General features: G+C 40.4%; 1 protein-coding gene across 1 annotated transcript; it reads left to right on the top strand.

Annotated features, from left to right (window-relative positions):
- The first annotated feature begins 1,421 nt into the window (after positions 1-1,421).
- Positions 1,422-9,711, top strand: adssl (adenylosuccinate synthase, like). Its single transcript, XM_035626376.2, has 13 exons — positions 1,422-1,811; positions 2,554-2,656; positions 3,369-3,437; positions 3,829-3,879; positions 3,961-4,027; positions 4,197-4,304; positions 4,855-4,936; positions 5,895-6,021; positions 6,113-6,267; positions 7,420-7,544; positions 7,649-7,746; positions 8,571-8,720; positions 8,822-9,711. The coding sequence occupies exons 1-13, from the start codon at positions 1,572-1,574 to the stop codon at positions 8,872-8,874; spliced, it is 1,428 nt and encodes a 475-aa protein (XP_035482269.1). The 5' UTR covers positions 1,422-1,571; the 3' UTR covers positions 8,875-9,711.
- Positions 9,712-16,122: the final 6,411 nt, after the last annotated feature.

Raw genomic sequence — 16,122 nt, 5'->3', positions numbered from 1 at the left:
AAGGGCTTGGAAAACCATCACTTTAATAATTAACCTACGTGTTTAAACAAACACAATGAAACGGGAAGCATAATGATGATGAATTAACACGTGCAAGTTCTTAAAAGATGAAGTAACCTCAGTACAAACGTTTACTGAGGCCTTGTCTGCTCAAGCACAACAGAATTAAATATATATATATATATATACAGTAGATAGATGTGAAACTGATTACATAGATAGATAGATAGATAGATACTGTATATCCCAAATTAGGAAATTTTGTTTTAAAAAATACATATCACTGACAAATTACAAGTTGTGAACAAGGAAGTCGATGTAATAATATATGTTTCATGATATATGACGTTGCAAAACAGAATTTCCTCTCTCTAACCCTAAATCCAGCCTGCAAACAAATCTAGTGTTTGCACAATCAATATCAAACAATGAATATCAACGCAAAATTACCACAGATACATATTAATTTTAAAATGTAATCTATCTACAGATTCTTACATACAGTTGGTAAGAAAACAAATAAATACAACAAAACATAACACCTGAAGGACGAGACAGATGAGAGGAGATGAGCTGGAACAATATCTGGCTGCAGGTAGTGCTGTGTGAGTTTGTTTGCTGTGTTCTATATTTTAATGCTAATTTTTTTTACTGGAAAATGCACCAATAAAAAATGCCGTTTGATTAATTGTTTTTCAGGGTAAATGATATTGCTTTTTTTTTTTCTTTTTTTTTTGTAAAAACTAGAGTGCTGGGTGAGACCACCATTTATGTTGGTCTGTTCTGTTGTCAGAGGATAAAAACGACCATAAACAAACCCAATAAAGCAATAACCCTATGATTAAAATGTGGTTATCTGAGCGAAAAAAAGGAGGCAAACTTAGAACTGAGAGGCGCTCGTGAACTCAAAACGAGCTGTCGTCTGCCGACAGAAAAGTAAGCAGAGACGGAAGTGAAGAGGAGTGAATCATGTTGCGTTCGTGTTCTCTTTGTGAATACCACTGCAGTGGCATTACATTGGATTATCGCTTAAATGATACAAACTGTACGTGTAGTTAGTAAGATAGTAAGTAAGTAAGTAGGTAGGTAGGTAAGTAAGTAAGCTAGTAAGTAAGTAAATAAATAAATAATCTGAAGAAACACAGAGAAAAGATGAATCACTGCCATCTAGTGGCGGAGTATAAAAACTATTTTCCATTATTTGAAGGAGACAGGACTTATGCCAAGAATTTTATTTATTTATTCATTCATTCAACAGTTACATTTTTATGTATTTATTATTGTTTTGTTTTGATTGTTTTGGTTCTTGTTTTGGGTATAAAACTCTGGCTCACAAACCAACATAGTAGGTGGCGATAATGCACCATAACGCTGGTTGCCACCCACCAAAAAAGAAAAGGAAGCAGCAGCAGCAGCTGCAGAAGAAGAAGAAGAAGAAGAAGAAACACGGTGACAAGATGTATCACTGCCATCTAGTGGCGGAGTGACCGACGCGCACTTCCCGTGACGCAGAGAAACGCGGTAAAACGAAATTCCGGTTTGTAGGAGCAGGATACGGCAGCAGCAGCAGCATGGCGTCCGACATCACCACGGCGAGCGCTAACGGGCGAGAGAGCGTCTCCCTGAACGGGGAGCCGGTCGTCAAGCGGCCGCGGGAGAGCGCCCAGCAGCAGCAGCTGTCGTCGCTGCGCGTCCCCAAGGAGCCGCAGAACAAAGTGACCGTCGTGCTCGGAGCGCAGTGGGGCGACGAGGGCAAAGGGAAAGTTGTGGACTTGCTCGCAATGGACGCGGACATTGTCTGCAGGTGTCAGGTAACCAACCGCACAGTGGAATGAAATCATTGCATTTCGCTAACGCGCGCGCGCACAAACACGCACAAACACACACACACACACACACACACACACACTGACTTGTCTCGCTCGGTGTTGTCGCTGTTATTGTTAAAAATGGCCGCTTAATGTAACGGCGGTCTGGGCGAAAGTCGTTACCGTTTAGCGGCCGATTAATATTCATGAGCTGCCTCCGACGTCAACAACCTTTCCTAACCTCCCGGATGTTGGAGTGCTAAGTGGTCGATGCTAGCAAGCGGCCTCTGTCCGTCTGCCTGCCTGGTCGCTAAATCAAGCTAATGACCTTAATGAAATACTGATAACGGTTTCAAGTCAGTGTGACGTTATGTCAGACTCCAGCCCGTCGCCTGTCGCTATGTAATGCTGGGTTCCAGTTTACCTCGGAACTCGGACCCCGGAACACGATGTATTGATTTTTTTCCCGAGCCCTAATTCCGACTCGCAGGGGAGTTCCATCTGCACTTCCGAGTCCCCAGTTGATACTGCAACGATAAACCCGACTGCAACGCAGCATTGCAGACACGTTCCATCTTGTAGCCAGAGCCACATGGACACACTGTTCCCCTGTGGGGTTATAGAAGAGCATGGCATTATAAGCACTCCGTGATGATTTGTGTCTTCTCTGCCGTTTCACCTGCCCTCCAGGGTAATGTCTCACCATTCACAGCAGAGCAGGCTGAATGTTGTGTCCTGTTTGCAGGGGGGCAACAATGCAGGTCACACCGTGGTCGTGGACTCGGTGGAGTACGACTTCCACCTGCTGCCCAGTGGCGTGCTCAACAAGAAGGCTCTCTCCTTCATCGGTACAGACAATCCCATCCCTGTGTGTGTGTGTGTGTGTGTGTGTGTGTGTGTGTGTGTGTGTGTGTGTGTGTGTGTGTGTGTGTGTGTGTGTGTGTGTGTGTGTGTGTGTGTGTGTGTGTGTGTGTGTGTGTGTGTGTGTGTTGTGTCTGCACAGACGTGAGGCTGGCGGGAAAGATGAACACCACAGTAAAACAATAAAATGTCCATACATGATTACGATCAGGGCAGACATCAAAGCCGCGGCAGGTAGCCTTTATCAGTAGTGGAAGAAGTGAAGGTGTTTTTACAGTACTGAGTATGTTGCTTTACTCACACTGTTTATTATGAATTGGGTACATCTAGTTAAAACTGATAATATAAGACGAACGTTTAGTGATCCCCATAAGGAAAATCATTCAATTCAGGAATTGACGATTATAGTTACATTTCTTTGCATTGAGGTGGTGGTTTAACCCCCCCCCCCCCCCCCCCCCACCCAGTGTTTTCTTAATTTTGTCTTTCCTCATTTTGGTGACTGTTTTTTTCCCACTGTCATGAAATGAAGAAACATTAAAGGAACCGTTGTTATAGTGACGAGGCAACAAGATAGCCTGTGTTCTATAAATAAAACCTCTGGGAAAACATGGAACAGTTTTGTTACTCATAATTCATATTTCCTGTGATAATGCATGAAACAATTTCCCAACAGGATTGTTGAATCTTGCGTTGCAGGCAACGGCGTGGTTATACACCTTCCCGGTCTGTTTGAGGAGGCTGAAAAGAACCTGCTGAAAGGAAAAGGTACGTTTTTTCCACTTGGAAGAAATGCGGTGGTGTCGGTATGCTGTTGTTTGGCAGTGTCGGCCTCTGTCCAGTTATTATTTTGTCATGTCACAGCAGGAACAGGCACAGGGTAAAATGTCTGCTGTGAAATAGGACAGTTGTAATTTTACAATTTTTAATAAAATGTATTTCTTGTATGTAACTTGGTACAAAGATCAGACTAGCAACATTATCAAATGCATTGGATTTTTTATTCTTAATTACCATGAGAGGAATGTCTGAAAAAGGAGTTTATATTTGTATTGGTGTAAGTTAAAACTGGGCAGTAATACCTTCCAGATAGATGAGGTCAAATAGGAATTTACTGTGGTGCAAACATGTGATGAGGTATTTATTGTATTTCATGCAGGATTACAAGGATGGGAGGACCGATTAAAGATTTCCGATCGTGCCCACATCGGTGAGTAAACATTTTTTCTCGTTCCATGTTTTTCCAATCAGAAATGTGTCCATGTTGACTGCCCCCTCTTTCCTCCTCCAGTCTTCAACTTCCATCAAGCTGTTGATGGAATCCAGGAGCAGCAGCGGCAGCAACAAGAAGGGAAAAAGTAAATCAACTCTTAATCGGTTAAAGCATAGTGTAATAACCTTTTATTTGTGTGAAATGTATATTTTAATATGTACTACAACACTTTTCTCAAGTGCGAGTTAATCGTTCTCAGTTAACTAAATAATTAATTGTGGTTATTATCCTGTGTTTGTTTGTTTGTTCTACAGTTTGGGAACAACTAAAAAGGGTATCGGTCCTGCCTACTCCTCCAAGGCTGCTCGGAATGGTCTGCGAATCTGTGACCTCGTCTCAGATATCAAGGCTTTTGAAGACAAGTGAGTTTGATTTTTTTCTTCATCTTTATTTATGAAAAGCCTATGGAACCTCTAATCAGCATATTAATTCACTTGCCAAGTTTAATATTTCAAAGAGATATTGAAAAATTTGGAGGACAGTGATCTTAATCTTGTTGAGCATTTCATGTGTAAGTCTTTTAATTTGGAGCAGTTCTTTCCAAATGCTGCTGTGTTTCCTTCCCTAAATGTAATAATACCTTTCAAAATATACAAGTTCATAGGCTAGTTCAAATAAAGTTTTAGACACTGAAGACATTTGCTTTGGTTTGCTGGTATCATTTTTGGTTCATAGTGTATCACAGTGATCAGATGTAATTGTTATGGACATAACCCATGCCTTTGACAGTTTAAGATTCTGTACCTTTTCTTGCCAGCAGGTGGCAACACCTGGCCACTTTATAAACAGTCTATGCATTGTACACAAAAAAACTGCTGCCACCCTGCCTGTCCTGTACACCATGTTGTGAAAGGGGTGTGTGAAGGATCTTTGAGCCAGTTTGAATGCTGTAAAACTCTGTGGTCGTTGCAGGTTTCGTATGTTGGCGAAACATTTCCTGACCATGTATCCAAACCTGAACATTGACATCGACAGTGAACTGGCGCAGCTGAAGGTGAGGACATGTCATTCTGTAGAGTCAGGGCCGACAAAATTTACGAGTGACACTTAAATGGTCCCATTGTTAATGTTATTAGTTCCACCTGTTGCTTTTACTACTGCAGCAAGAGAAGGCGTCTGCTGTGAAAAGGCCCATGTTTAGTGAACGTGTGTGTCTTAGGAAAAATAACATTTGTAATGCGGTTTCGAAACTACCTGGTTGCGTGAACGGGGACAGAGCAGGGGACAGCGCAACCAAGTAGTTTTCAAAACCGCGGCCTTCAAGGCTTCACCGGAGTCTCCATGCGATGTTGCAGCACGTATTCCCGTCGTCGCTACATTCTGCGGTGTCTTCTTTTTTTCTTGTTGGCTTATATTTTCTGTACAGACCATTGCACACACGCTAGGACACTAGTGGCTAAAAGCTGCTGGTGGCTAGACTGCGACTATAAGCTCTGTGACGAAGGACAAATTGTCTTTATATATGAGAGGGCGTCAGACTGAAGTCTTTAAAATTCTTTTCAGTGTCTTCTCAAAGTCGTCTAGTGGGTGGGAGGCATTACGCTTTGTTTTGGCGAGAAGCTAACACTTGCGCCGTTCCAACCACGCCCGTGATTTGCGGGTGACACTTGAATTGAATGGAGCCATCGTTAACTTATTAGTTACACATGTGCTTTTCCTACCGCAGCAAGTAAAGGCGTCTGCTGTGAAAAGGCCCATGTTTAGTGTAAAAATAACATTTTTAATGCTGCTATTGGTTTAAGATAATTTTCACTGTAATGCAGCTACAAAGAATAGAAAAGAATGACATTACAGTGACATAATTTCTTTACTGTTTTGATATTATATGGGTTTAATATTAACATTAACATTATATGAGTTGTAAAAAAGTATTTATTGCTGAACAATATTTAGTTGTTTCCATATTTCAGAAAACTGTTTTTTTGACATGCATAATAAATTGACTTCCTCAGGGATTTACTGAGAGACTGCGCCCTCTGGTGACCGATGGTGTGTACTTCATGCACAAAGCTCTTACTGGACCCAGTAAGAAGATCCTGGTGGAGGGAGCCAATGCAGCGCTGCTGGATATCGATTTTGGTGAGCACCAGGGGCTTTGTGGGATTGATTAAGAAGATGGATGGATGTTTTCTTTTCACTTCCTTGGGTTAACGGACGTGTCTTTGCTCAGGGACGTATCCTTTCGTCACGTCGTCCAACTGCACCGTGGGAGGAGTGTGCACCGGCCTTGGCGTGCCACCGTCATACGTTGGCCGAGTATACGGTGTCGTCAAAGCGTACACCACCCGGGTGGGCGTTGGTGCTTTCCCAACGGAGCAGGATAATGTGAGTAAAAAGAGAGCAGTGGTTTTAAAATGTGTCGATAAGACTAATTAGAGATCAATGTTGACGAGCTGAAAAGTCTTCAACGCTCAATTCATCACACTGGCCTCTCAGGTAGCCAACACACTCCACTGGGTTATGTGTTGTTGATGTGTTGCTCATTACCATGCTCAATGATTAAAAATAATGTTAAGTCTAAATGAACAGTTAAAGTAATGTATGGCCATTTAAGTTTGTGATGGCAAAATATTTTTCTACACGTAGTTCTTCTAAATAGTTCTTGGGTTGTATACAGATTTACATTTCTTGTAAATCTGAAATAACTGAACAGGAAGGAAAAGGGAATTCATGTCATCTTTGTAATAAAAACTTTTTTTAAATCCTAAAATGAATGAATACACTTTAGAGATCTGAAAATTCAAATATAATTGTGGAACTTAAAAAAAAAAATTCTGCAAGTGACATACATCCACCAAAGCACCAAATGTGGATGAAGTTTCTGGTTGATGAGTAAATCTCAGAAGACTTTCTGCAACACCGGATGGTAAATGTTTGTACCAAAATAGTCACGTAATAAAACTCGATCCCGACAGTCTGTCCGGCTTTTTTGATTTACGGATGCTCTGCGTCTTTCCTCTGTCTGTGCTGGAGACACACACAAACATATTAAAATAACTTTGCTTCGAATTTTACTTTGGCCTCTTTTAGTTTGTATTCAACACAATTCTCAACAAATTATTGAAACAAGTGTATGCGACACAAAAAAGCAATTTAATAATTTGGCTGGATAAGAAGAAAAATGCTTGGCCCTTGTATTTCTTTTTCTCCATCTAGCAGCCACTTTGGCCAGTGAGTCAAAAAGTAAATTTTGGACCCTGCGTGCACTTTGACCTAACCGCTCTAGTGGAGCTGCTCAGTTGTTGTACATGTACTGGGCAGCTCCCACATAAGGGTATCCTAGAAGTAGGATGTTTGTAATTCATTTTCCCGACAAATACAAAACAGCAAAGCATGCAGAATCTTCATGATATTCCATTAAATTGCAGAATTTTCTGGGTGATTGTGAAAGTAAAGAAATCCGCTTTTGAAAACTAGTTTTTTTTTCTTCTTAAGCATTGCAGTCATCTTACTGTGTGTGTTTTTTTTGTGTTTTAGGAGACGGGGGCACTGTTACAGTCTAGAGGGAGAGAGGTTGGCGTGACAACAGGCAGGAGGAGGCGCTGTGGTTGGCTGGACCTGATTCTGGTCAGATACGCCCACATGGTCAACGGCTTCTCTGCGTAAGGAACTGTCGCTCAGTTTCAGACTGTCGTCCTCACCTGCTCTAACGGTGTAGAGACACACTTCCTCACGTGCTCTGACACTCTGACTTCTTTCTTTGCAGAATTGCTCTGACGAAGTTGGACATTTTGGACACGCTGTCTGAGATTAAAGTGGGCGTGTCCTATAAAGTTGACGGAGAATCTCTGCCAAGTTTCCCTGGTTTGTCATTCTTCTTCTTATGTTTCATAAATCTGCTGTGTATCTTCCATCATTGAAAAATATCAGATTTAACTGTCAAATATTCAGACAGAAATACTGGCCACAATATCACCACTGCTTTGTTTGATTAAAAAAAACTAGTTCATTAGTTTAAATGCTTAACAGGGTTATGACTGTTTTCATTATGGGTCAATTATTTATTTCAACTGAGTAGAACACCTAAAAAAAAAAAATACATTTCATAAGTTCCTGCAGGCCAATTGAACATTTTCAATCTGCCTTTTCTTACCAATCTAAGAATGTACAATTTTCAGTGATATAAAAGACATTAAACCCGAAAATCCTTTAAAATATGTATATACGTAATATGTTTTAAATACGGGAAAAATAAGTAGCTGTAAACACGGTTCAGCGTCTGTGAAGTGTTTATTATTTTCAGAGCTGCCACTCACAGGAGTGAGTGAACATGGCTTTAATGCTCTCTAATGACCTATTTTACATGGGTCAGCTTTTACTAGCAGGAAATGCAGCATCCTGGGTGTTTTTGAAAATCTATTTTGGTGCAGATTTCCTGAGTCCCTCTGCCTGTCGAGCCAAATAGAGCAAATTGTATTGTTGAACTAATGAAGCAGAGGAGGATGAAACAACTTTGTCTCAGCTTTGTGGGACACTGCAGCTGCTTCTACCAGTTTCCTCTAATGTCCTCTGATTTAATGTCATTCTTGCATATGAGTGGACCATAGACACCAGTACAGGACATTTGTCCAGCATGTTGTTTTGACCACAGTCTCATTTTTCACTTGGCTATTATTCATCTGTTGCAGCAAACATGGACGTGTTGACGCGCGTGTCGGTGGAGTACGAGACTTTGCCCGGCTGGTGCTGCAGCACAGAGGCAGCTCGGAGCTTCGAGGAGCTGCCGTCGCAGGCACAAAGTTACGTTCGCTTCATCGAGAACTTCCTGCAAGTGCCAGGTTTGTATAGAAACTCCAACCAAAGTCTTCCTTCATTTTGCCAAACCTGCCGGTCAAATCTCTAATCTCCATCTTCTTTTTTTCTTTCTTTCTCATTTCAGTGAAGTGGGTTGGAGTCGGCAAGTCCAGAGAGAGCATGATCAAACTGTTTTGATCCTTCTGCCATTTCCACATCTGTAGTCCTCCTCAGCAACAGCTCAGATGATCACTTCAGGTATTAGTCGGATTACCAGAGGAGTTTAAAATGCAAACATTATCCTAAAGGAAACAATGTCACCAGCAAGGCTACTTGTGAAACGCTCAGTCGCTGCTTGTGCATCTCATTGACACTCATTGACACTCATTCTTCATAGATATAATTTATGCATTCCACATAGTGTCATCTATATTTATTAGGATGTTAATTTTTAAAAAACCTGGTCCAAATGGATCCATCACTCTTTGTTCCATTCAAGTAAAGTAAAGCACAGTTCATTTTTTTAGCCTTTAAAGCCAAATCAGAATCTGTTCCCCATGTTATCCTTTTCTTTTTACATATTTGACTGACAGATGTTGAAGCCTTCATATCCAGGAGTGTCACAATAAAGCAAGAGATTATTTTTAGATTTTGTAAAGCGGTGGGAAAATGATTGAAGGGCATCATACGATCAGTACAGTTGTGGACTTTTCTATTGAACAGTTTTAAACGACAAAGACATAAATGCCTCTCAGTTGTTCATTTGTAAACGTATTTTCATAATGATTGTTGGAATGAACATCGTGCTTTTTAAAATCGCCCTCAACACAGATAAAATCAACACTAAGGAAGTTGAGTTTAAATGTTTTCATAATAAATTCAGGGAAAGTAAGAAAAAATTCCTGGAATGGTTTTAGACGTGAAGGAAACTTGGCTTTAACGGACCAGAGCACATCTGAATATGAACTGTAATTCATTTTGTCAGTGAACCAAAAGACTTGTTGCTATTATCAATAAAATGAAACTGTAACTTTAGTGTTTCGTGAATTCAAGTCATTTTTATCCAGTAAATAGTTTTGGCTAAAAAAGTCTGAATATGTTTTTGAGAAGGTGATTTAATGGTTCTGTCTCGGGCTTGAACAGGAAATGTAAGGGAGTAAACTTATCGATTCTTTGGCATTTCTGTACCGCAGTTACTCACTGGCTGACATATACAGCAATATTAGTATCTCTGTAATAAACCTATCAGCCTGGCAGATTTATTAGAAAAACATTAATATTTCAAAGAACTCCCACATAGGGTCGTCAGTGTGGACTTGATCATTGAGTGACAGTACCTTCTGTTTTATGGTGATTTTAAGCATATTGGGGGGAGAGGGATTTAAAACACAAACGCACATCAGCTGTTTATCAGACATTAGCTTCAAATTTCCAAAGTTTGTCTTTCAAGTTTGACGAATGCGGCAGGAGATTGTCTGAGTCAGACACCTTCATAATTAACAGGAACGTTTCCAGAACATTCTGTGGGGTCTGGGGAGAGGATGCTATATTCTCACATGGGCTCACCAGGGGACTGGCAGGAAAAGTTCTGGAAAGTGTCCGGGGCAACATTTGTGGACACCTGGAAGTTTTGATGAAAACGTCCGGACTTCTCGTCTGCAGAGACACCAGGTGTTGGTTTTGAAAGGCAGGCGCGCAGCAAGACTCTAAACTTTCATCCCTGTGATAGACCAACGTTCTGTCACTTTTACTTTACATCCTTCTCAGTTATGTCGACTTCCTCTCACGGTTTTAAAAGCTTTTCGGGAGCTGGAGGGGATCGGATTAATGCGTAAATTAAAGTGAACCAAATGGATTTCTTGGCAATTCGTTCAGGGGTGTAACGGTGTAGTGGAGCTTCTCTTTCAGGTTGGTGCTGGACAGAGCCGTGGCAGCGATTTGTACATCATGTAAAAGTCCATAGGCTGTAATAATGAAAGTAATGTAGGTTGAATAAATTGATAATACAGACAGTTGTAGGACAACTGGGGGAGAGTCTACACGGGTCCACACAGTCCTGAGAAAAAGTCTAGTGAGGCAAAAGTTTAGAGTTCACCGAATCTTTTTTGGGCCTTTGTGTTTGGGGGATGCAGGAGCAGGACCCAAATGCAGAGTGCAATAAGATAATAATTTTAATAAATGGAAAAGAAACTAAACCAGGGAACAAGACACGGCATCACAGACTGGAACAGGAACAGAACAGGTTGGAACAAACTGACTGGAAACACGTGCGACAGGACAACAGGTTGCAAACAGGAACAGACCGGACAGACTGACAAAGACAAAGGGAAGGGCAGAGACTAAATGGGAACAGGTAACCAGACACAGGTGAGACACATAAGGAAGAGGTATGGACAATCACCGGGGCAGGAGGCACAAGCAAAGTAAAGACACCGAACACACAGGAGAACAGGAAATGGCTACAGAGTAAAACAGGAAATCACAAATTCAAGATATCAACTCTGGTAATAACGTAAATCAACGCATGTACAGAATGTCCAAACAAGACCCAACAGTCTGTGAAAATGGTTCTTTTAAGTTCAAGTGTTCATGATCCTGGCAGATCATGACACCCAAACCATGTCAGCAGAGTGGCTCAATGGTCTGTCGAGGTCTAGAATGATATCTAATTTATTTATTTTTTAAATAATTCACTCATTCATTTAATCATTGTATTTATAGCATCATGTCTGTTATTTAAACGTTGAGAACACTTGAATTGAATCATGGACATTCCCATTGATGTGATGTTCACCGTTTAGCCACCGGACGCCTCTGATTGAAATATCTCAACTTTTTGAGGGATTTTCATGAGATATTATACAGACATTCATGGTCCCCACCATGGGTTGTGCCACCATGTGTGCGCGCGCGTGTGCTCGTGCGTGCGTGCTAACGTTATAAGCAACCACCTAATGTATGTTAAATGGATAAGTGGAGCAATTGAAAAATATATATTTTTCAAAAATACTTTTGGATTATTAATTAATATACATACCTATAGATAAAGAGGCAATTACTAGAAACAGTTACTGCATTTAAAAGTTAATAGCCACCATTACATCATGTAAATTAACATTAAACATAGGAACATGCACTATATTTATAACAATAATAGTAATGATAATAAAATAATAATAATAAACTTTGTTCATCACACCTTTTATAACATAACAAAACATTTACCTCAAAGTCCTTTATAAGAAAACGTCACTCGCAAAACGACAGATGCCCAAGAACATAAAGGCAACAAAAGACAATAAAATCTGAAATTGCTTTATCCCTTTTTATTCGTAGGAATTGATTTTCTTATGCTTCTGTCTGATAGAGGGTTTCTTTTTTTATGTGTATGTACTACTGATCGTTGACGGTGCCTCTTCCCCTAAAATCCGCAAAGTTCGCTGACGCTTGCAAACCAGTCAATTTCCAGTCCAAGAAGTCCCTGAGTCATCAAAAATAAATGACAGAAATTGAGCGTACAGTATATGCACGAAGGCTTAATTGAAAATAAAGTGCTCATAATAGCAGAGCGGCCCTCCTCTTCCTCCTCACGTTTCTGCCCCACCCTCCCGCCCCTCTCTTATTTACTACCACCTTCCTTTAGTTGTAATTGTGAGCTCATTTCCCATCAGGTCAATCAAACACAGTGTTTCTCTTCAGCGTAGCTTCTCCTCCGATTGGTCGTCCCTGATCACATCTACTGCCAAAATATCTCTCCTGATTTCTTCTTCACTGGATTAAAAACACATTCAGTTAAAAGGACACCTGAAATTGCAGCCACTGATCGACCAGAAGTAAGGATTTTCCACCTTTTTGCATGAATGACTGTTTGTGTGACCTGATTCTAAGGTGGATTTGTTTTGTGATGAGAAACCAAATAATGTAGCAGCCAGAATTACTGATATACAGAAACAAAAAAACGACTGTTATTTGTAGAGGAATGGAAGGAGCTGGCTCATATACCGTTTTGATATCAGCATGACCTTTCAGAACTTTATTGACCTTTATTCTCCATTATTCTATTGAATCATGATGAAAAAAAGACCAGTGATTTATGAAGTAGGATAGAAACATTTAGTATGAGCACTGCAAAAACTGCCTATGGCTTCGGTTTCCCTGCTGAATTCATCTCCCTCTTTATTCCACAGATCCTTCTGTCCAACATTGATTAATGCATGTATTTCCCCCCCTCACAACAAATAATCATTCCTTTGTCCGTTTTCTGTGACCCGTCCTCGTTCTGCACTGATGCCGTGAGTCTTGTTAGCCAGAGTAATAAGACACTCGGCTTCTGTGAGAACAGAGCGATGGGAGCTCTCACGCTGATTGAATTGAAAAGGGGCTAAATGTGTTTAACAGTTTATTTGGCGAGTGCATGAAATAAATCCAGTTCTGCCGAGCAGTGGAGTCGAGCATGTGCCCGAAAAGATGTCGAGTTCCATCTCATTACAAACGCACCTAAATATGTTACAGCAGGATGTCGAGTGCATCGCTGCATGTGCTGTGATAGATGGGACTTGTGTCATTTGGTACTTTAACTCAACTCAATCAGTGATCATCTGTTTATCACACCTAACTTGCATTTTTCTGCACTCGTCCGTACGTTTTTACTATCTATTGCTAAATGCTAAATATATGTTAATAAAATGAACTTTTTATCATTTAATTCTTTTTTAAAACGCCAACTCATCTTGTATTTTAAAGTGTGTCAAAAATGTCATCCAAGCAGAGATAGATGTTCTGGTCAGAAGTTGTTGTTTGGTTTCAAGTGGTTTAAAATTAGTTCATTTTAAAGGGCATTGCACAGGATATGACAAATGAAAAAATTACACCATCATTTAAATGTCGTCCTGTTTTTCGGCCAATTGGTAAAATAAAGTTGGACATTTATTTCATCTCTTTACTAAAAAGAAATATTTACATACACAAATGAACCATTTTGTTTGAATTCAATCCTTGAATCATAATAAAGATGAATAACTATCACCCATCTGAATAGGAAGACCAGTTAACAACTGGCTGTTAATATGTTATAATATAGTATCAGCTACGGTTTGTATAATTTGTTCATAGATAAAATCGTAATACCTTAAAAAAAATGGAAGGTAGTTAAAGTCCAACAGAAATGAAATTGTATGCTTGTTTTGATGGTTCTACATATTTTTTGCATCAATCACTCAATCCTGATTTAGTTCTCTTAAAAAAATGACAACTTGTTTCCATTCAGACAATCAAATTGATTTATATTAAAATATATTTGTAATTTTAAAAACTGATTAGAAAAATGCATTATTTTTTACTGCAAATACGGGATGACTAAATGGGATGGGAATCTTTCCATACACATACTCGAAACTATCAACATCTGAAAAGAATTGTTGCCTTATATCCAAGAGAAACCCCTGTCAGGCTTCAACAGAGCCAACAGGGCGTCGCAGTGACCGGGCAGAGCAGCTGCACACCCTCGACACAACCTCGCCATCCACCACAACAGCACCGAGTTACTGGGATCGCTCGGCCTGCCCGACCCCCGACGACCCGCTCCTCTGTCGCAGCCTGTTGATATTTCTCCCACAAACACCAACTCCTACCTCACTGGTAGAAAATGCTCCGACAAGACAAACTCCGACTCCACCTAAACCCCTTTTCTCCGAGTTCCCCCTCACCGGCACATGTTAAATCTAGCAGCACGGGAGTCGTGACCTTTGGCCTCTTCAAGCTGTCCCTAAAATCTGCCTGCTTGCAAAATTGCATGTAAAAAATGAATAAATCCCGATTCCTCTCTCCTCAGAGTTCGTTTCTGTCCAATTACTCTCAGGCACTCTGGTTGCCAGGGACTCCAGCAGCTACCAGCAGCTATAGCTGTGCCAGGTCAATCTATCAGACTGAAAGGGACGAACTCAGTTATTGTTCAGAGATCGGAACTGGACCTGGAATTGGAGCTGGTACAAGTAACAGTACAGGGTCACTATAAAAGAATAAACAATGTGTATAATGTGATCAAGCAACTTGTCAATCCACCGATATCAGTGATGAGTTTGAGCACAACCCTCAGAGTATAAAGGGGCAGAGATGGTTGATGGATGGATGGATTATGATTGCCGCTGTTTCCAACTCAGCTGTGGTCATTCTGTCAATGAAGATGATCATTTTTATCCATTATCTGTTTTTGTGATTGAGTCCACTGATCAGGTGATTACACACAAACGGTGTGAGCTGCTCAGCATCAAGTGTTGGCTTGTGTTTTTCTTTCCTCTTCGCATGTTTCGCTGAGTAACGGACTTATAGGTTTGACCCTCACAGACAGTGACTGACTGAGCAACACTGAAGCCTTTTTCTATCGTAGGGTGTCTGTCTGCGCCGCTCGCTTGTCTCTCTTTGAAAACACAAGAAAAAAACATGTTTTTTTCATTTTCCACATTTCAGTTATTGCATTTCTCCCCCTCGGGGGAGAATTTGTCTCACCCCAAAGACTTGAACATGAATCACAATAAATACACAACACATAACACATATGTGCGTAAGTGACTATACTTTTTACAAAATAGCCAATGCAGCAAAGTTTTGCATTATTTTTACATTTAACTGTCAAAAAATGTATGTATATTTTCTTAAGTAATGTTGATCTGTTTCATTTTTAATTTTACTTATTCATAATAATGTGTACGGTTAAACTGTAAATTACCCAACCTCAATTACATTTCTTTTACACAAGGGTTTGATAATGGCATCTTAGGAATCATTGCCAATTGGTTTTTTTTAAATACAAATATCAGCCAAGTGTTTTACTTATCAACATCAGTGTGGCTCTAGTATTAACAGATGGTCACTCTACTTGTATTCCACTTTTTTTGTGATCAGCTGTTTAGTACGGTGATGGAGTGGCAAAGATAGGAAGATAATTGTCACTGGACATTTATATTGTGAGCCACGATATGTCACGACATCAATTTATGTAGCTTACATTTAAAAATGTTAACACTGACAAAAATAAGAAGAAAATCCAATCCACGAGGCACGAGGGGTCACGGAGTGGTTTTGTTGAGCATGTTACGTCTCCAGATCTCAACCCTATATAGTGATCACCTATGACAGATTTTGGATCAACACGTCAAGGAGGGAATATCTTTTGGATGAATGTTGTTCATCCCCCCAGTAGAGTTCAGAGACTTGTATAGTGCAGATGTAGTTATTCACACTACTCCTTCTACTGTATATTGTTACGAGGCTAAAGGCTACCTATTACAGTAGTAGATGTGGTACTTACTGGTGGGAAGTGATGTAATCATCAGCCAGGAATCTGAAATGTGTAGCAGAAATGTCCTGGTGCAGCATCCACACACACACACACACACGCACGCACGCACGCACGCACGCACGCACACACACACACACACACACACAGAG

Source organism: Scophthalmus maximus, chromosome 2 (genome assembly GCF_022379125.1).
Source record: "Scophthalmus maximus strain ysfricsl-2021 chromosome 2, ASM2237912v1, whole genome shotgun sequence".
In the NCBI taxonomy this organism is placed as follows: Eukaryota; Metazoa; Chordata; class Actinopteri; order Pleuronectiformes; family Scophthalmidae; genus Scophthalmus; species Scophthalmus maximus.
Note: the sequence above shows the minus strand (reverse complement) of the source record. Positions and strands in the feature narration are given on the sequence as shown.

What these genes read in the sequence shown, in the direction of transcription:
- adssl (XM_035626376.2), top strand. Translation starts at nt 1,572, where the DNA reads ATGGCGTCCGACATCACCACGGCGAGCGCTAACGGGCGAGAGAGCGTC. An exon ending in GTGAACTGGCGCAGCTGAAG is followed by an intron (nt 4,937 to 5,894) that starts GTGAGGACATGT and finishes TGACTTCCTCAG; the next exon opens with GGATTTACTGAGAGACTGCG. An exon ending in GAACTTCCTGCAAGTGCCAG is followed by an intron (nt 8,721 to 8,821) that starts GTTTGTATAGAA and finishes TTCTCATTTCAG; the next exon opens with TGAAGTGGGTTGGAGTCGGC.